The sequence below is a fragment of the Patella vulgata genome, chromosome 2, assembly GCF_932274485.2.
Source record: "Patella vulgata chromosome 2, xgPatVulg1.2, whole genome shotgun sequence".
NCBI classification, from domain to species: domain Eukaryota; kingdom Metazoa; phylum Mollusca; class Gastropoda; family Patellidae; genus Patella; species Patella vulgata.
Genome location: NC_065880.2, coordinates 66,238,379 through 66,261,049, shown reverse-complemented (window position 1 = coordinate 66,261,049; position 22,671 = coordinate 66,238,379). Strand labels below are relative to the sequence as shown.

General features: G+C 34.6%; 1 protein-coding gene across 1 annotated transcript in view; it reads right to left on the bottom strand.

Moving 5' to 3' along the window:
- Positions 1-268: 268 nt before the first annotated feature.
- The window catches only part of LOC126811251 (chloride intracellular channel protein 4), a 47,106-nt gene continuing 24,703 nt past the window's right edge, over positions 269-22,671 (bottom strand). The window contains exons 3-4 of the mRNA XM_050536831.2: positions 13,570-13,740; positions 269-2,662 (exon numbers count right to left, since the gene is read on the bottom strand). Of these exons, the coding sequence (XP_050392788.1) occupies positions 2,390-2,662; positions 13,570-13,740 (444 nt within the window). The 3' untranslated portion in view covers positions 269-2,389. The remainder of the gene's footprint in view (positions 2,663-13,569; positions 13,741-22,671) is intronic.

Sequence of the window (22,671 nt, the reverse complement as noted above, 5' to 3'; positions counted from 1 at the left end):
AAGTTAAACAGAGCTAAGCAATTTCATTGGTCGATGCTTTGGGACAAGATAACTTTGATTCTATCTGATAGAGAGTGATGTAACTTAGTGTATAGTTGATAATCAGTTTGATTGCTTGATACTTTTGAAAAGAATAATTGTGCGATTAGTTAGTATGTGTCATCTATTTATTTTTGGGATTTCGGCGGAGGGATATCAGCCTCACTGTTGCCTTGTTCCACATTAATGTGGCTCCATAAGACAATAAAAAAGAGTTCAAACACAGGAATAATTAATGTGTATATTTAATGAATACATGTAGAATATGAAACAATAACAGAGTACAATAAAATTAATTTCTTAATTATTATGGTCATAAAAAAAAATCAAACTACAGTACTCTTGTATTTTATACGGTACTCCTTGCATTATTCACAAAAGGCATTCCTTGCAATATTGAACCCAAATTTAAAATTTGGACATATGAAAATATTGTTTAACCATGTGGTGATAACCAAAAACAAACTTCTTCAAAAGACATAAAGGAGCTATAATATCTTTGATTTAGGTGGAAGTGTTGGGTTGGTTTTACCCGATGTGTTACCTAAATGTAAATTAGTTATCATGCGAAAAGCTGCATACAATGAAATTTTTGTTTATTTATGATTAAGCTGAGGTCAGACCGTCAGGTATATTTGTAGACCTGAAATTTTAAATTTAGACAAACTCATCAACGCATCAAATAATTAAAAACACAACTTTCAAAGATCGGTTGCCAGGCAACGAAACATACGCCCACAGCAGCTATATCGTCCGGGCAGTCAACAAGAGTTGTAGCATATTTTTACTTTTTTCGGTAATGAAACATTTATAATACATTAAAATCTAATTAAGAGTAACAGCTCATTAGAATTTGTTCTGCCCCATGCTAACGTTTAGTATACGAAACTTTAGCTGTTCAAGTCATAAAGATTCATTGAAAATCAATATACTTGTTCATCTCAAGACCTTAAACTCTGTGTATCAATCGGATATTAACTTTAGCCTCTAGAGCGTCCACAAGATTTTTCAACGTGATCAAGGGCCATAACTCTGGCAAAAATTATCGGAAATCGCTGAAAATCAATAGGCTTCTTCGTCTCATGACCTTAAACACTATGTATAAATTTAAAGTCAATCGGATATTAACTTTAGCCTATAGAGCGTCCACAAGCAATTGTGGACGCTGGACGGGGGCGACAACAATATACGACCACATTTCAATGTGGGCGTATAAAAAGGCTGTATCCTGTGTCATAAAGTCACTATTACAGAAAATGTTAAAATTTGTCCCTCCAAAGTGTCCCCTTCCTTTATGCCTTCAAGAATTCTGATCTCATTGTCTTCACAAGCTTTTCAGGATAATAGGTAATACATATACATGTATAACTTTGGAACAAAAAATCCTAGAATGCGGATGCCAGAACTGAATGCTGAAATTCGATAGGGTTCATCCTTTCATAATCTGAATGTTTCACATCAAATTTGAAAAGGATAGGTAGCCAAGCAACAAAACATGCCCACATCAGCTAAGATTTCTGGGTAGTTGACGAGTGTTGTCACATATTTTTTTTTTTAAAAGGTATTTCAAGCATATAAAAGACCTACAAATGAAGAGTAACAACCTATTACATGTAAGTTATTATCAGAATAAATTAAAATTTGACCATCTTTTATCCTTGAATAACTTGACAAAGCTGGTAAGTGTTAACTATCAAGATGGGCATAAGTTGAAAAACAGAAAACTATCTAAAATGTTTACAGACAAAACCACTATGTATGGAATAAAAGTCGACCAGGACTAAAACCAGGTTTAAATTTTCATTTTCCAAGGGATTTTATAATGAATGCCATACCTTAATTTAGGGAGCCTATGCCCTTAATAGGAAGTCAATTTTTAAATTCTTGTTCTTTCTCATAAATTATATTATATTGTTATACATAGAAGAGTAATGTTTTTGGATATACATATATATATTACTATAATCGTAATAATTCATCATACTAAAAGCTTATATCGCGTTTATTTCACAAAGGTTTATATACTTCCAGTAAGTCCTATTCTATAATCTAAATACTTGTTAACATGACACAATCATATAAAAATAAACTACTTCAAGCTAAACTCTTGCAGTACACTTCAGTACTCTATCCTTTTTTTTTTTACAATAGCCTGAATAAAACTATTTAGATACAAGTTTAACCATAACATGTATTTGGCAATGCTATATTTAAAACCATAACATCCAGCAATTTAATTTTGTTATAATCACATTTCATCAGGATTTGATCAAATCCCAATTGTTTTTTCCCCTATTATCTTTTAGAGTAATATATATTTTAAAATTTCACCATGTTAACGAATAACACATCACTGTGATTCCATATCTGAATCATTTCCATTGCGATTTGTTTCATTGTCAAGAAAATCCTTCGGCACAGATGTGGTGTAGGTAAATTTCTCTAATGTTGGTTTTGGACCCTTGCCACGACATAGTGGCCCACTTGTTGCCTTCTTCTCATATGCAAAGACAATGTCTTGATCAGATGGCAGGGTCGATTTAAATGCTGGAATTTCATAAGCATTGGCAAGATATCTCCAAATATGACTGAATTCTTTTGGAATCTCAAAGCCTTTGTATGCCTGTAAAATTATAAAAAAACAAAATTATACATACAGTGCATGATATTTTTTTTTTTTGCAATATATTTGTTCAAAAACCTGTATTCGGAAGGTGTACATGCCTGCACTGTTTCTGAAAACAGTTCTAAATGTACATGATGTAAGCTTGAAACCCAAGTTTCATAAAGATATCTTTTGGAATGGTTTCTGAGATGTGCTGCTGAACCATAATTATATACCAAAAACTGTCAAATGTGTTACCAACACAATGGTCTGGAGGCCCCGTTGTTGGTGGGGGGTCCATCAAATGGGCACAAAACCAGACCCAACTTTTCTAGAGTAAAATTTGGGCACAAAACCAGACCCAACTTTTACAGAGTAAAATTTTGCATAGAATACGATGCCATGTGGTAATCAGTCCGCCGTAGGGGCGTTTTCAAGATATTCGGGCTCAAAGGTCAAATGGGTTCATTTGCATTGAAAGTCAATGCACAGTCATTCGTGTATCATAAAAATAAGCTGAAAATGAGCGAAAGTAATCACACTTTCAATAAAGATAGGTTGCCAGGCAATGAAACATACGCCCACAGCAGCTATATCGTCCGGGCAGTCAACAAGAGTTGTCACATATTTTTACTTTTTTCGGTAATGAAACATTTATAATCCATTAAAATCTGATTAAGAGTAACAATTCATTAAGTAATTATCAGAAAACCATTAGAATTTGTTTGGTTTTTATAAAGTTCTGCCCCATTGCTAATGTTTAGTATACAAAACATTTAATATCATGGATTTAGCTGTTCAAGTTATCAAAATTCATTGAAAATTAATACACTTCCCCAGGCTATTGTTTAGTATACAAAACTTTTAACATCATGGATTTAGCTGTTCAAGTCATAAAGATTCTTGAAAATCAATATACTTGTTCGTCTCAAGATCTTAAACACTGTGTATAAATTTAAAGTCAATCGGATATTAACTTTAGCCTCAAGAGCGTCCACAAGATTTTTCAAAATGATCAAGGGCCATAACTCTGGCAAAAATTATCAGAAATCGCTGAAAATCAATAGGCTTCTTTGTCTCATGGTCTTCAACACTGTATATAAATTCAAAGTCAATCGGATATTAACTTTAGCCTATAGAGCATCCACAAGAATTTTCAAAGTGATCAAGGGCCATAACTCTGGCAAAAATTATCAGAAATCGCTGAAAATCAATAGGCTTCTTCGTCTCATGACCTTAAACACTGTGTATCAATTTAAAGCCAATCAGATATTAACTTTAGCCTCTAGAGTGTCCACAAGATTTTTCAAAGTGATCAAGGGCCAGAACTCTGGCAGTAATTATCGGAAATCGCTGAATATCAATAGGCTTCTTCGTCTCATGACCTTAAAAACCGTGTATACATTTAAAGTCAATCGGATATTAACTTCAGCCTCTAAGAGCGGCCACAAGATTTTTCAAAGTGATCAAGGGCCATAACTCTGGAAGTAATTATCGGAAATCGCTGAAAATCAAAAGGCTTCTTCGTCTCATGACCTTATACACTGTGTATAAATTTAAAGTCAATCCGATATTAACTTTGACCTCTAGAATGTCCACAAGATTTTTTGAAGCGATCAAGGGCCATAACTGACAGTAATTATCGGAAATCGCTGATAATTAATTGGCTTCTTCGTCCCAAGACCTTAAACACTGTGTATAAATTTATGGTCAATCGGATATTAACTTTGGCTTCTAGAGCGTCCACAAGGTTTTTTGAAGTGATCAAGGGCCATAACTCTGGCAGTAATTATCGGAAATCGCTGAAAATCAACAGGTTTCTTCGTCTCATGACCCTAAATACTGTGTATAAATTTAAAGTCAATCGGATATTAACTTTAGCCTATAGAGCGTCCACAAGCAATTGTGGACCCCGGACTGACGGACGGACAGGGGCGACGACAATATACGACCACATTTCAATGTGGGCGTATAAAAACTAAAGCGAAACCTATTCAAATTAATAATAGGAACATTTAAAATTTATCTTTAGGTGGTCTTAGTACCAAACTTTTACTTTGAAACGTCGAAAATGATCTTGCATAACAGAATCAAAATGCTTCGGAACCTGTTTCAAAAATACGTAAAAACTGTTAAATCAAAATCTCTCCGAATTAGTTTTACAACGAATGCTATACATAATGATACTAGTCTGAAAAAAAAACAACAATTGAATAGTTTCATGGCTTGACTCCAGCCTGCAGGCCGCTTCACAAAGCTTGCCAAAATTTTCCCCGCTAACATTCACCAATACGACATAAATATCCTGTGAATATGTACAATGCATTTGTCGGTTTTATCTGCGTCCATGTTCCGGCGAAATTCATAAAAACTCATAAAAAATCTGCAAAATTTTAATCTAGTCATATACGTCTTTTCCCGTCACAGATTAACGTCGGTTTTCCAAGACTGGGATTCTCTGAAATCCATGCGACCTGCAGGCTGGAGTCCAACACTGAAACTATTCAATTGTTTTTCAGATAACTAGTATCATTATATATAACAATCGTTGTGAAAATAAATCGGAGAGATTTCGATTTGACAGTTTTTACATATTTTTGAAACCGGTTTCAAAGTGTGTTGGTTCTGTTATGCAAGATCATTTTCGACGTTCCAAAGTAAAAGTTTGGTGCTAAGACCCCCTAATTAATAACAATGTGTTGTGTTGTACTGTTCTCGTTAATAAAGTTAGAGTTTAAATATTGTTTTGTTTTTGCATTTAGTTCTCAAAGTCTGGTCCTCCCCCCCCCCCCACCAAAAATAAAAAATTTGCCTACCTACCTTCCCATACCCAATCATCATGAGTCGGGTTTGGGCAAACTGAAATATTTTTAACCCTGGCCTAATCAAAATTATTTTGTATTTGAAAATCCAATGACATGCTTTCAAATATTTATGTCAAAACTAATCTTATTATGGAGGCTTTTTTTTTAAAAATCAACCTGATTTCAACTGTTGAATACGTGACTTGTTAAAAGCGTGCAAGGTGGGGAAAAATGTCAAGATTGAATGAATCGATGAGGTACTAAAAATGTCCATACTGCTGTAAGTTTTAAACAGAAAATCTATTGTTATGATTGAGTTTTCTGTGGAATTGGAGAAACAAATGTGGGATGTTTTACAGTTTATTTATCTATATCACTAGATTAATTCACAAACCAGTAAAAGGGCACTAGCCAAGGACTAGTACGGCTAAATAGATCACTAGCCCGTAAGTTATTTTTGGTAGCCCCGGGCGTCGGGCTAGTGGATTTTTACAAGTAGGAACCATGCCTCAACCTTTTATGAGATATGCTCTGGAATATTAAAGATAGGTTGCCAGGCAACGTAACATACGCCCACAGGCGCTAAATCGTCCAGGCAGTCAACAAGAGTTGTCGCATATATTTACTTTTTTCGGTAGTGAAACATTTATAATACATTAGCCGAATGCTTCGCCCAATTCAACCTGTCGATTGCATCACCTTTCACGTCACATGATTAAACATGGCGGCGTCCATGTCTTCAATCTATCACGTGACTTCTCGTTATGAGTGATGATTGGCTAATGAATTCTATATTCGGCGGAATGCTTCGGCAAAGCGGACACACCAGGCGAATATAATTCGGCCGAATATATCAAACCGGACACACTAGACGAATTTCGATGCCGATTTATTCGGCCAAATCATTCGGCTATTGTGTCCACCGCTTAAGTAATTATCAGAAAACCATTAGAATTTGTTTGGTTTTTATAAAGTTCTGCCCCATGCTAACGTTTAGTATACGAAACTTTTAACATCATGGATTTAGCTTTTCAAGTCATAAAGATAGGTTGCCAGGCAACGAAACATACGCCCACAGCAGCTAAATCATCAGGGCAGTCAACAAGAGTTGTCGCATATTTTTACGGTAATGAAACAGTTATAATACATTAAATTCTGATTAAGACTAACAGCTCATTAAGTAATTATCAGAAAACCATTAGAATTTTTTTTGTTTTTATAAAATTCTGCCCCATGCTAACGTTTAGTATACGAAACTTTTAACATCCTGGATTTAGCTGTTCAAGTCATAAAAATTCATTGAAAATTAACATACTTGTTCGTCTCAAGACCATAAACTCTGTGTATCAATCTCTAGTCAATCGGATGATAACTTTAGCCTCTAGAGCAGTGCTTCTCAACCGGGGTCCATGTGCACCCCCAGGGGTGAATTCGAAATGCTCGGGGGTGAAATTTGGAAAAAGGGGGAATTGGGGGTGAATTTTGTGAATAGGGGGGAATTTGCATGAATTGAGTTTTCAGACTCCTGACCAGGAGACATCAGTCAGAATGTTACCGACCACAAACCCACGTAGCCATTGGTCGGAAACTAAATGACTGACTAGCACTAGCATAATTAATTTCGACGCGGAGTATAATGGAGCTTATCCTATCTCGCTGTACTGTTGATTGTCCGGGAGGGGGTAACCTAGTCTCAGGTTAGATCGTCGATCGCTTAGTTTCTTTTTACACCAAAACTCTGCACGGCCTGAATGGGGATTCCCAATTTAATTTCAATCACTTGTCTTTAGTATTGGTTGCTCAATTCTCAGTTTCTCAGTGTCAGTGTGACAATAAGCACTGTATTGTGCGATTGTGCATTATTACCTCTGTAATATCACACACCAAAGCTAGTGTCCTAGTGAATTAACATCATGGCTACGAAAGCGAAGGTGAAAGTTCGAAAATATTCAATTGATTATCTGAATTTTGGATTTATTGCGGCACCCCACGATGAACGATTACCCCTGTGGAAGACCCTTGTTCAAAAACACCAAGCACAAGGTGCTCACTTAATAAGGGTCATGACATCTCCATTGTGCTTTTAATGTGTAAATCCATGGCATCTGTTATTAAATATGTGTTTTAAACGATACCTAATTAGCATGTTTCAGTTTTTAGTTTTTAATAATTTGATGTTTTATAGTACCAGGGGTGAATAGCGAAGAAAATATTTCTCAAGTGGGGAATTGTATCATAAAGGTTGAGAAGCACTGCTCTAGAGTCTCACAAGATTTTTCAAAGTGATCAAGGGCCATAACTTTGGCAGTAATTATCGGAAATCGTTGAAAATCAATGATTCTTTGTCTCATGACCTCAAACACTTTGGCAGTAATTATCGGATATCGTTGAAAATCAATATGATTCTTTGTCTCATGACCTCAAACACTGTGTATAAATTTAAAGTCAATCGGATATTAACTTTAGCCTCTAGAGCGTCCACAAGATTTTTAGAAGTGATCAAGGGCCATAACTCTGGCAGTAATTATCGAAAATCGCTGAAAATGAATAGACTTCTTCGTCTCATGACCCTAAACACTGTGCATAAATTTAAAGTCAATTGGATATTAACTTTAGCCTTTAGAGCGTCCACAGGATTTTTCCGCCAAAATGGATGATAATTTTTATACACAAAAAAATGTTCATATTTTTTTCCCGCCAAATGGAATATTTTATCTGCCAAAAATGTGTGATAAAAAAGACATCTAACAATTTTATGTCTCAGATAGGCTAATAAAACAATTACCGTTATATATACAATACATTCATTCTTGGTATTTCATCAGGGTTTACACTGGCTTTCAATTGTTTTCCGCCAAAATGGATGATAATTTTTATACAAAAAAAGATAGGTTGCCAGGCAACGAAACATACGCCCACAGCAGCTATATCATCCGGGCAGTCAACAAGAGTTGTCGCATATTTTTACTTTTTTCTGTAATGAAACATTTATAATACATTAAAATCTGATTAAGAGCAACAACTCATTAAGTAATTATCAGAAAACCATTAGAATTTGTTCGTTTTTTATAAAGTTCTGCCCCATGCTAACGTTTAGTATACGAAATTTTTAACATCATGGATTTAGCTGTTCAAGTCATAAAGATTCATTGAAAATCAATATACTTGTTCGACTCAAGACCTTAAACACTGTATAAATTTAAAATCAATCAGATATTAACTTTAGCCTCTAGAGCGTCCTCAAGATTTTTGGCAAAAATTATCGGAAATCGCTAAAAATCAATAGGCTTCTTCGTCTCATGACCTTAAACACTGTGCATAAATTTAAAGTCAATTGGATATTAACTTTGACCTCTAGAACGTCCACAAGATATTTTGAAGTGATCAAGGGCCATAACTCTGGCAGTAATTATCGAAAATCGTTGAAAATCAATAGGCTTCTTCGTCACATGACCTTAAACGCTGTGTATAAATTTAAAGTCAATCGGATATTAACTTTGACCTTTAGAGCGTCCACAAGATTTTTCAAAGTGATCAAGGGCCATAACTCTGGCAGTAATTATCGAAAATTGCTGAAAATGAATAGACTTCTTCGTCTCATGACCTTAAACACTGTATGAATTCAAAGTCAATCGGATATTAACTTTAGCCTCTAGAGCGTCCACAAGATTTTTTGAAGTGATCAAGGGCCATAACTCTGGCAGTAATTATCAGAAATCGTTGAAAATCGATAGGCTTCTTCGTCGCATGGCCTTAAACACTGTGTATAAATTTAAAGTCAATTGGATATTAACTTTAGCCTCTAGAGCTTCCACAAGATTTTTTGAAGTGATCAAGAGCCATAACTCTGGCAGTAATTATCGGAAATCGCTGAAAATCGATAGGCTTCTTCGTCCCATGGCCTTAAACACTGTGTATAAATTTAAAGTCAAACGGATAGTAACTTTAGCGCGTCCACAAGCAATTGTGGACGCCGGACCGATGGACAGACGCACAATATACGACCACATTTCAATGTGGGCGTATAAAAATGTTCATACGTTTTTCCGCCAAATGGAATATTTTATCTGCCAAAAATGTGTGATAAAAAAGACAACAATTTTATGTCTCAGCTAGGCTTATTAAACAAGGAGTAGGGTCGCTTGTCCAGCCTCGTGGGTTTTCTCCGGGTCCTCCGGTTTCCTCCCACTGCTAAAGACCCCTACGCGCAAGCGAATTATTGAAATAAAATTAAACCGTATGTTAGTCCCGAAATGACCTAGTTTGTGTCGAGTTAAACCCCATCTCTCTATGTTTGATTCTGAAAATAAACGCATAATTCACATTGTTCTCTGGATATTACTTTTGACACTATTGAAGTGTTTACCAAAAATTCCATCATTGTTGTATTTTGGTGTTTTAGATAAACACAATTTTGTTTTTTTAGACACTATTATTAATTACGATTCAGAGGAGGATCCTCTTAGGTTCTTGCAAAAAATGACAAATTTCTAGCCCAGAAAACAATATTGCAGCTCCAATTCCTTGGTTTGGATGACATATACGGCTTTATACTGTATTTATAACTTCCTGTTTTATGTATGAACTTTGTATACTTTTTCACATTCTACTAGTCTAGGCTAGTTTCTTGTTTCTTGTACTCATTGTTGTATTTTGGTGTTTTAGATAAACACAATTTTGTTTTTTTAGACACTATTATTAATTACGATTCAGAGGAGGATCCTCTTAGGTTCTTGCAAAAAATGACAAATTTCTAGCCCAGAAAACAATATTGCAGCTCCAATTCCTTGGTTTGGATGACATATACGGCTTTATACTGTATTTATAACTTCCTGTTTTATGTATGAACTTTGTATACTTTTTCACATTCTACTACTACTAGTCTAGGCTAGTTTCTTGTTTCTTGTATTCATTGTTGTATTTTGGTGTTTTAGATAAACACAATTTTGTTTTTTTAGACACTATTATTAATTACGATTCAGAGGAGGATCCTCTTAGGTTCTTGCAAAAAATGACAAATTTCTAGCCCGGAAAACAATATTGCAGCTCCAATTCCTTGGTTTGGATGACATATACGGCTTTATACTGTATTTATAACTTCCTGTTTTATGTATGAACTTTGTATACTTTTTCACATTCTACTAGTCTAGGCTAGTTTCTTGTTTACTTATCACCTACAGTGTCCTGATCATTGATAAATAGTGGATTTTAAAGCATCAATTCACTGTTTATATTTAAAGGCATACAAATTATAAATTTAACAACTTTACAGGACGAATTTGTGTCCTCACTAAATTTGACCTAATAATTATGGAAGTGCTGAATCATTACGGATCAAAATGAACATGCGGGAGGGTCATGAGAAACAGACGATTAACTGCGGCGTAACTACTTTTAGTTTTGTCAGTCAGCTTATATTTATAATTCTATTTTCAATAAAACAATACAAAGACACTGCCAACTGACATCTACCGTGGATGCAATTATTAACTAATAATAAGTGTTAACAGTATTAGTGCTTTCCGTGGATGCAATTATTAACTAATAATAAGTGTTAACAGTATTAGTAAAGCACTATCGGTAACAATAAGTTAAAGGCAAAATCTTTAATAGATGGTATAATATTGCTGGAATTCAATACACTTCTCTAGGTGTTTTTACGAGAAAACAAATCGGTTTCGATTACCTATCTCGTTTTGTACAAAGACATAGGTCTCGAGTTGGTATTCGAATCGGTTCTTGTAAACGGGATGAGTTGCCTCGCAAGATCGATGAAGACTGAAGAATTAAGGAAAAATGTTAAACAAAATCACTTTTCTTTATTATGTTCTTGGCGACACCGCCCAAAAATAAAAATGAAAAGTTGTACCAGTTGACTGTCCCCAAATGCCCCGTATTTTCTATTAGGAATGTCCATAGTATTCATATTTTAACGTGAAATTCAAAAGAAAATGATTTAACGTTGGGCACGTTGTGTCCCTTGTTGGGGACGCCATCTTGGAAATCGAATTGTCAATCCGGCAGGCGCGCAAGTTGGAAGATTTGCATAATGGATTTGGCAAATCGTCGTGGTAAATACGACAATTAGGTGAAACCGATTAGGCTAATTTTTGCCGTAAATGTGTTTGGAAAGGAAATGCAAATCAATTAGCCCTAATCGGTTTCTCGTAAAAACGCCTTTTGTTTCATTAATTTGAATAATGCATACAGCCTTTGATATTAACTTTTGTTTTTAGAGCATTCACAAGGTTCTTCAAAGTGAAACAAGGGCCATAACTCTAGAAATAACAAGCCAACAGTGAGGCTGATGTCCCCCGCGAAATCCCCAAATAAATAGATGACACATATTAATCGCACATCTATTTTTTTCAAAAGTATCGAGCAATCAAACTGATTATCAACTGTACACTAAGTTTCATCACTCTCTATCAGATAGAATCAAAGTTATCTTGTCCCAAAGCATCGACCAAGGAAATTGCTTATCTCTGCTTAGCTTTAGCTCGATATGTTAATCATTGAATTCGGTCAAGACGAACATCAACATCAAGTTAGAAGCAGAGTTGTTATGTTCCAAAGTCTTGACCAATCAAAATGCTTATTGCTCCTTAGCCTAAACAGACAATTCTCATCATCGAACTTAGGCAAGGTATTGATGTAATGAAACTATACACCAAGTTTCATCACTCTCACTTAATTAGAACTAAAGTTATCGTGTCCCAAAGCATCAACCAATCAAATTGCTTATCTCTACTTACCCTAAGCAGAAAATGCTCATCTTCGCACTTTATCAAGGCATTGACCTCATAAACACCTACACCAAGTTTGAACATTCCAGCTCAATTAGAAGTAGGGTTATTTTGTTCCAAAGTCTCGGCCAATCAAATTGCTTATCAGTCTGCTTATCCTCAGCAGAAAATGCTCAATATTGAACTTAGTCAAGGTATTGATGTAATGAAACTATACACCAAGTTTCATCACTTTCACTTAATTGGAACTAAAGTTATCGTGTCCCAAAGCATCAACCAATCAAATTGCTTATCTCTACTTACCCTAAGCAGAAAATGCTCATCTTCATACTCCCATCAAGGCATTGACCTAATAAACACCTATGCCAAGTTTGAACATTTTACCTCAATTAGAAGGAGAGTTATTGTGTTCCAAAGTCTCGGCCAATCAAATTGCTTACCCCTCTGCTTACCCTGAGCAGAAGATGCTCATTATCGAACTTAGTCAAGGTATTGATGTAATGAAACTATACACCAAGTTTCATCACTCTCACTTAATTAGGACTTAATTTATCGTGTCCCAAAGCATCAACCAATCAAATCGCTTATCTCTGCTTACCCTAAGCAGAAAATGCTCATCTTCGAACTCCATCAAGGCATTGACCTAATATGACCAAGTTTGAACATTCTAGGTCAATTAGAAGGAGAGTTATTGTGTCCCAAAAAGTGTGACGGACCGACGGACGGACAGACAGACGGACGAAACCCATTTTAATAGTCCCCTGTTTTCTTCGAAAGGCGGGGGACAATTGACTTCTTAGTCTCACTAATGTAATATATAAATGATCGGATGATAAATGTAGTACATGTACATGTATGTAGTCTTCACTAGAAATTGTGGATGATGGAAAAAGACGATTAACTGCAGTGTAACTACTTTTAGTTTTGTCAGTGGGCTTATATTTATAATTCTATTTTCAATAAAACAATACAAAGACACTGCCAACTGACATTTACCGTGGATGCAATTAACTAATAATAAGTGCTAACAGTAACAGTATCAGTAAAGCACTATCGGTAACAATAAGTTAAAAGCCAAAATCTTTAGATGGTATAATATTGCTGGAATTCAATACACTCTTTTTTTTCATTAATTTGAATAACGCATGCAGCCTTTGATATTAACTTTTGTTTTTAGAGCATTCACAAGGTTCTTCATAGTGAAACAAGGGCCATAACTCTAGAAATAATTAACTTCTTAGTCTCACTAATGTAATATATAAATAATCGGATGATAAATGTAGTACATGTACATGTATGTAGTCTTCACAAGAAACTGTGAATGATGGAAAAATTTACTTGTCATATTCACAGTCAGTTATCAGCAAAAACTCACCTTTCCAGCTACTCTCAGATGCTGTAACCTTGGTAACAGGTGACAATCAGAAAAAGAAAGGACATCATCAACCAGAAACTTGGATTCATGTGAAGCTAGAAATTCATCAAGTTTCTTCAATTCTGCTAGCATCGTGGTATCTGGTTTTCCTTGTAAATAGTGATTAAATGTCTGCAAAAGATAACACCATTCTGAAATAACTTGAAAAGGACACCTTCAATAAATCTGAACCCTTATGTTCACAAGGTTTTTGGAACAAATCCATTAAAGACTGTAGCCTCATGTTTTTGATAAAAGTAGGTGGAAAAGGTGATTTTGAGATTATAATTATACATATGTTCTTATTAGTTTTTCAAGTAGATCTCGTCATTCTTCTAAAAAAACTTTTTACAGATTCAAAATCGGACGAAAATTATTTTTTTTATTGAGGCTCAAAGTTGCAATTTTTGACTTTTCGCAAAAGAAAGGTTTTTCAACGCTTTGAAAAAGTCATTTTTGGTGTTTTTTGTGATTCCATATTTCATTTCATAGCAAAAGGACACCTTCAATAAATCTGAACCCTTATGTTCACAAGGTTTTTGGAACAAATCCATTAAAAACTGTAGCCTCATGTTTTTGATAAAAGTAGGTGGAAAAGGTGATTTTGAGATTATAATTATACATTTGTTTTTATTAGTTTTTCAAGTAGATCTCGTCATTCTTCTAAAAAAACTTTTTACAGATTCAAAATCGGACGAAAATTAGTTGCGATTTTTGACTTTTCGCAAAAGAAAGGTTTTTCAACGCTTTGAAAAAGTCATTTTTGGTGTTTTTTTGTGATTCCATATTTCATTTCATAGCAAAACTAATGAAAATGTAGATGTAAATTCATGAAATACAACATTACGGCTAATTATGTTTCAATTTTCACATTTTTGTAACAATTGCTCAGATTTCCCCAGCAACTCCAAAATGCATAGGTTTTCTCAAAACTTTCATTTTGTCAACGTGATTTCGGTCAATTTTTTCATCAAAGATAGGTTGCCAGGCAACGAGACATACGCCCACAGCAGCTAAATCGTCCGACCGGTTGTCGCATATTTATTCCTTTGTAGATAATTGGGGGCATTTACAAGACAGTTCCATACAGATCAGATCATAATTTTTGCCATTTGAAGGTTCACAATGTTCTACAAACTGAAACAAGGGTCTCAACTCTGGAACCAGTAATCTACAGAAATTGTTGAAATTTGACAAGCTTTTTCATTTTACTAATTTAAATAATGCATCTAAATTTCATACAGATCAGATGATCATTTTTGTCATTCAACCGTTCACAAGGTTCACAACCGCCATAACTCCAGAAATTATTGACGGAAATTGCTGAAATTCAATTTGACAGGCTTTTTCGTTTCACAAATTTAAATGATGCATATAAATTTCATACATATCGGATGATAACTTTCATCAATCAAGCATTAACAAGGTTGAACAAAGTGAAACAAGGGCCATAACTCTAGAAGTAATAAATGGAAATTGCTGAAATTCAATAGGATTCTTCTCTTTACTAATTTAATTGACGCATGCAAATTTCATACAGATCGGCAGATAACTTTTGATGTTAGAGCGTTCATAAGGTACAAAGATAGGTTGCCAGGCAACGAAACATACGCCCACAGCAGCTAAATTGTCTGGGCAGTCAACAAGAGCTGTCGCATATTTTTACTTTTTTCGGTAATGAAACATTTATAATACACTAAAATCTGATTAAGAGCAACAACTCATGACATAATTATCAGAAAACCATTAGAATTTGTTTGGTTTTTATAAAGTTCTGCCCCATGCTAACGTTTTGTGTACAAAACTTTTAATATCATGGATTTAGCTGTTCAAGTCATAGAAATTCATTGAAAATCAATATACTTGTTCGTTTCAAGATCTTAAACTTTGGGTATCAATCTGATGTCAATCGGATGATAACTTTAGCCTATAGAGCGTCAAAAAGTGATCAAGGGCCATAACTTTGGCAGTAATTATCGGAAATTGTTGAAAATCGATAGGATTCTTCGTCTCATGACCTTAAACAATGTGTATAAATCTAAGGTCAATCGGATATTAACTTTGGCCTCTAGAGCATCCACAAGATTTTTTGAAGTGATCAAGGCCCATAACTCTGGCAGTAATTATCAGAAATCGCTGAAAATCAATAGGCTTCTTCGTCTCATGACCTTAAACACTGTGTATAAATTTAAAGTCAATCAGATATTAAATTTGGCCTCTAGAGCGCCCACAAGATTTTTCAAAGTGATCTAGGGCCATAACTCTGGCAGTAATTATCGGAAATCGCTGAAAATCAATAGGCTTCTTCGTCTCATGACCTTAAACACTGTGTATAAATTTAAGGTCAATCGGATATTAACTTTGGCCTCTAAAGCGTCCACAAGATTTTTCAAAGTGATCAAGGGCCATAACTCTGGCAGTAATTATCAGAAATCGTTGAAAATCAATAGGGTTCTTCATCTCAAGACCTTAAACACTGTGTATAAATTTAAAGTGAATCCGATATTAACTTCAGCCTCTATAGCGCCCACAACCAATTGTGGACGCCGGACCGCCTGGCCGGACGGGGGCGACAACAATATATAACTAAATTTCAATGCGGGCGTATAAAAAGCATCAACCAATCAAATTGCTTATCTCTGCTTACCCTAAGCAGAAAATGCTCATCTTCGAACTCCATCAAGGCATTGTCCTAATAAAAATCTACACCAAGTTTGAACATTCTATACTGAAGTCCAAAAGAAAGTACATGTATACACACTAAAAATATGACTAAGTTTTGTTTAATCAAAAAAATGTGATAAAACTACACTGAACACGTCTAGTGCGTCCAAACTCAAGGTTCAACACAGTGAAACAAGGGCCATAACTCTAGACATTATAAACGGAAATTATTGAAATTAAATAGGATTCTTCGTTTCCCTAATCTAAATATTGAATATAAATTTCACATAGATCGGACGATAACTTTTGGCATTAGAGCGTTCACAAGGTTCAACAAAGTGAAACAGGGGCCATAAAAACGTTAAACGTTAAAAACGGAAATTATTGAAATTAAATAGGCTTCTTCATCTCACTAATGTAAACAACATATATCAATTTTAAAACAATTGGATGATAACTTTTGGCCGGGCCGACGGATGGGGGCGACGGCAATATACGACCACATTTCCATGTGGGCGTATAAAAACGAGTTTGCAAGGGTAAATTGAACCCGTAGCTATAAAAACGACCAATAATATGGATAGGTTGAGACAGTATTGGAACATTTGGATGCTTAAATATTTGTTACTTTTGTTATTATTTTTATGCTTAGTCATTAAAATAAATTAAAATCTAAACAACCTTATTTTTATATTCAGGGCAGGTGTATTTTTCTGTAGGGCTAGCAAATTTTGTCTGACACCTGCCCATGGCCATGGGCTAGTGGTTTAAAAGTGAAATTGTGCACCCCTGAGGGACGGACTGACATACGGCAATATACGACCACATTTCCATGTGGGCGTATAAAAAGCTATGTAGAGGCAGCAAAAGGGGGAAAGATATCAATTTTTTGTGCATTGTTTTGTGAATTTCGTTGGAGCGTTCACAAGGTTCAACAAAGTGAAACAAGGGCCATAACTCTAGATGTAATTATCGGAAATTGCTGAAATTCAATAGCCTTCTTCGTTCTACTAATTTAAATGATGTATATCAATTTAAAAACAATCAGATGATAAATGTAGTCTGTAGAGTGTTCCAAGAAATTGTGGACGACAGACAGATGGGGGCAACAGCAATATACGACCCAGTCCATGCGAAATGATATTTTTTTTACTGGACATTTGGGCAGGTATTATTCCAACTATTACTGGACCGAATGAGATTTTACTGGTCCAAAAAAGTTCATACCAAAAATATGCATAAAATAAGTAATAATGGCCTAAAACTCGAAAAACAACAAACAGTATATATAAGGGGGAAAATACTTTACTTTATTACAAAGATTATCTATTGTATAAAGACTTTTTCGCACACTTCCTTAATTGTCATTTTGTGTTAATGATAACAATAAATAGACCGAGCAAAGAAAATATAATCCCTTAGATGACAATCGAGTCTACCAGAAGCCAATGTTATTAATACAATAAAAGGACTTTCGTTTTAGTCTGGATTAACCTACATGTAGCCTACTACTTACTAGACTAGCTCGATATACGGTACTACATGTACTTACTCGAGATAAGATTTTGTTTACATTTTAAACAACAGTGAAATTAACACAATAAATTCAACAGTCCGTGCACGAAGTGCCGTCAGTCAGTGCCAATACGGCGATGATTTAATATCTGTAAGTTGAGTGTCCGTTAACCCGTCCACAAGCAAACCCGTCCACGGTTAAGGTAATACCGGTACTTGACTTGTATATTATTTAATTGATTAGAATAGATCAGTTTTACTCATTGGTTGTTTATATTGTTTTATTTACCTAATAATCAACTAGCTTGGCTCGCCATCCCGACAGCGATTAGTTCGAGTTCAAATTCTTTATTCCTTTAAGCCAAAGACTCATCAGGTATAACATATAGTATAAATAAATACAACATGTACACAAACAATATAGTTCACCGATGTTTTTGTAATAAAGAACAATAGTATTGTTTGTTGATTAGCGTTATGATTTTAGACAAAATGGTAAGGTCACCAATGTTTTTGTAATAAAGTAGACCCGTATTGTTTGTTAATTGACTTTATCCCATGATTTAATAAATTGGCGATGGTTGATATTGGGTCAAAAATAATTTCTTAAATTGCGCCGGAGCCCCTTTTAGATAAATTGAATTCGCATAAAAACAACAAAGAGTGGCTACGTGCGATTTTATTCTTTGATCTTTGATACACGGGACATTTCCGTTATTCAAACAAATCTACACGAGAATGACAACATACAAGTTGACAGTTACCATTGATTTGGGGTTCATGTAGAATAGGCTCTTCTATCGAGCCTACAGTTATTCTTTTCTAAAATAAAATGAGTGCCTTGGATTTTTGTGTGGATTTGATAGCGGTTATAGTTTACTAATATTCTCTGACATCGGAGACTTGTTTCGCTTTCATTTCATTTTTGCGGTAAGCACGAGCTTCTTATGTCTGATTTGAAAGCGCTTTCGACTCCCGTTGCAAGTTCTATTTTTCTTATTTCTATTTGTAAGACCGGTAACCTAAATACCGTTATAGTTTGCAATTTTAAAGTCTATCTTTGCCGTGATTCGAGAGTAATTCTTAACTATGCACTCTAAACATGTATAGTCTTATGCATACGTGTCCTTCAAAATGTACTAGACATGCAGCTTTACATGACTGGTTGGAAATGTAACCGCATATATCGTGCAGAATACACTGTATGTGAACACGCGTGTTCTTACTATACAACTTTACCTAACGTGTCCGTATTATTAATGAAAATATTCAACATTCATAACATCGTGGCAGTATATCGTTTTGACATCGATTGTTTATGACAAATATAACCGTTAATTTTGCATGTAAAATTACACCGAGGTCTATCGCGTCCCCAGACTATCGTGGCACACGATAGCGACTGCTACACTGTACGTACTCGAGATAAGATTTTGTTTACATTTTAAACAAATTATCGGTAATTAAGGCTGTGCAAAAATATCGATATAATCGATAATCGGTAGAAGTTATTTAGCGATACGATAATCGATATTGAAATTCAAATATCGATTATCGGTATATTTACCTTCTGACGGCAAGTTACGGTCACTTTCACATGACTGAACTTGCCGTAGTCTAGCATTAGCAGACGAATGAATGAATACACAACGTCAACACAACTATTTCCCCCCTCTGCTTACAAACTGCCACATTTTAAATATATATTATTGTAAAAAACTAAACTTTAAGATTAAATACATTATTTTAATATTTTCGTTGTTTTTGTTGTTATTACTAGTTGAAACTAAAATAGGTCACGCACTTTGTGAACAATGACAATCGCACGTGATATATAGTAAAATTAGAATTATCTCCCTTCTTTGTTCTTGGTTGATTTGTAGAGAAATCGTCTGCTTTCACGATAAAACTAATTGTATTATTAATGATCAACTCCGCTTTTATTACTAAATCATGTCAGATACAGCCCATACAAAACACGTTTTTGACTTCCAGGGAAAATATATCTCTCGTAATTTCGTGGAAGAATTCTACTTTGGTTTTCATCTAAATTAACCAATCATAAAAATTCTACTCTGAAAGCCCGTAATTATTTTTTTATTGTCCAATCAATAGATGCCTTCTATTTTATTTTATTCTATTAGTAGTAACACTGTGTGATCGCCAGTCACTTGCAAAGAGAAACCATGTATTGTCTTTGTATTTATCGGAGATAAAAAAAGGATCAAATGAATCAAGAACAGAACTTAGAATAATACTCAAGTTAGTCCTACATTTAGCAACTTATTATTTTACATTAATTGATTTTTTTACGTACATCGGCACAGTATTAGACTAGGATAATAACACTACTGTAACTCGATCAACACAAATAACAGGTCGGTAAAGTTCAGATTTTTCCGAAAAAAGATAATCGATTATTATCGATAATCGCTGACAAATTCTTGCCGATAATCGATATTGAAATTTCATATCGATTCCCAGCCTTATCTGTAATGACCGACGGTTCGGCGGCTTTCGCATGGACTGATACGACCACATTTCCATGTGGGTGTATAAAAATCAGTTTTCAACTGTAGCCCCTCTTGTGTTCACAAGGTTTAAAAAACGAACTCTGAAAGGTGAAAACCATCAAATTATCCTCGAAATACTGTTTAAAAAGAGAATCATAACTCAATGTATTTTTTTTATTATTTCATCCACTTGAATAATTTTAGATAATAATAATAACTAGACATGCAAGCAGCACTGAACTGGCTTTCAGGAATCAGACAGGAAGTCTGTCATACAATAGCCCATTTATCGAGCTACCAAAAGATACTTTAGATGTTTTGATCCGGTCACACCCGACGGTGAAATCCTGATTTTTGCAAGAGCACCGATTTTTTTACTGTCTTTTTTTTTTTAAATATCAAATATTTATTTGACTACTTCCTGTTTACGGATCATTATCGGGATAGATTTAACAAGTGGTATGGGAACTTAAATTCGGGTACCAGAAGTTTCAGAAAGATCCATTGGATAGTTTTACCTCCCTTATACCATTAGAAGCAGATTTACAGATATAACGATTTTTCGACTTTTTTTCAAAGATTGTGGCCCTTTTGGACCATTTATACTATATTGAGGCTTTTAAATTTAGATTCACACCATAGACCACCGTTAGGACTCTAAGTAACAGAAGTTTAAGAAAGGAAATAAGAGAAGTTTTCGAAATAAAAGCGTCTGAATAGGCTCCAAAAAGGAAAATAATAGATTTTCAGCGTTCCATTATATATTGCCTAACCCGCGAATTTTTACCATTTAGATGTCATGAGATCGTCCATTGTTCGAACTCTCTAATGACACTTTAGTTGTTTTGATTCGGTGAAATCTGGCGTAGTAATCACTTTTTTCGCAAGATCACCATTTTTTTTACTTTTTACCTTTTTCTCAAAATATCGGAATTTTTTCGACTACTTCCAGTTTTGGATCATTGTCGGGATATCTTTTTATAAGTTGTTTGGTTACCTTACCTTCTGTACAAGAAATTTCAGAATAATCCATTCAGCTGTTTTCCAAAGAAAGAAAATTAGAAGAACATTTTCAGTTATCTAAGGATTTTTCAACTTTTTTCCAAGATTGAGGCTCTTTTTGGACAACTTATGTTATTTCAATGCTTTTATTTTTGGACTCATGCCATAGCCCACCCATAGGACTCTGAGTAAAAAAAAGTTTAAGAAAAAACGTAATTGTTGTGTTTGAGAAAAAGGCCTCTCAAAATGCTCCAAAACGGAAATTACTAGATTTTCGGCGTACCATAATTTATTTTCTAGCCATCTGAATCGTATCATTCAGATGTCATATGATAGTCCATTAATGGGGCTATCCAGCGACACTTTAGTTCTTTTGGTCCGCTAAGATCTGATGGAGAAATCAAGTTTTTCGCACGAGCGCTAATTTTTTTTTAACTTTTTTCTTCATTTTTTGAATATGTCCGGTATGGAGATTATTGTCGGGATAGTTTTAATAACCAATTTGGGCAATTAGATAGCCACAGGGCTCTGTAATGATATATTACATTATCTAAATTCTGTCTGGACAAGATTCCATTCATAACAACTTGTTGTTAGGTGTTTTAGTGAAAGCGTCTTCGATATGTTCACGGAAAAAAATGAAAATTAATATTTGTTTCTGTGATAATTATTGGAAACCGAACAGGATTATTATTTAGGATATTTATCGTCTACTGTATAAATCTGGTAGGCAATTTGTGCGTTGCATTTATAAGTTCAAGTATAAAAAAGAAATATATTTAAAGGGGTGAAGGGGCTATTTAAGATAAGATATTTTTAAGTCATTTGCCGTCAACTAAAACGATTTGACATGTTGATCTGTTTTGCAATGTGGGAAATGGGGAATCTGTATCTTAAAGTCAAATACGAAACTGAAATAAGTAAACAGTCTTCCAGCTTCTATCCAATACATGACATTTAATTTTGGGGACATAAAATATATATTGAACGTTGGTTGCCGAATCGTCATTTTAATTGAATTATTGTTAAACTAAATATCGGAGAGAAAATATACCTTCCTCGCAAGTTAAATTCTTGTTCATATTAAAACTGATAATACATGTAAATCGGTATATAAAAAAATCTCCAGCATATTTTATGACATCCACGTCAAATCGCTACCTACTAAATATGTTTATTGTCGTCCATTTTCAGACAATGTTATCAGAATTCACGGAACATAGTTTTATTTTCTGCATGTCGGATTAACTAATGACATCGAAAATTGCTATGTGTATGTGCTTTGTGGTACGATTCACGAATTAAATACCGATGTACATTATAAATGAATCCAGCATTACGGACATTTTAGGAAATGAATGCAATTCAT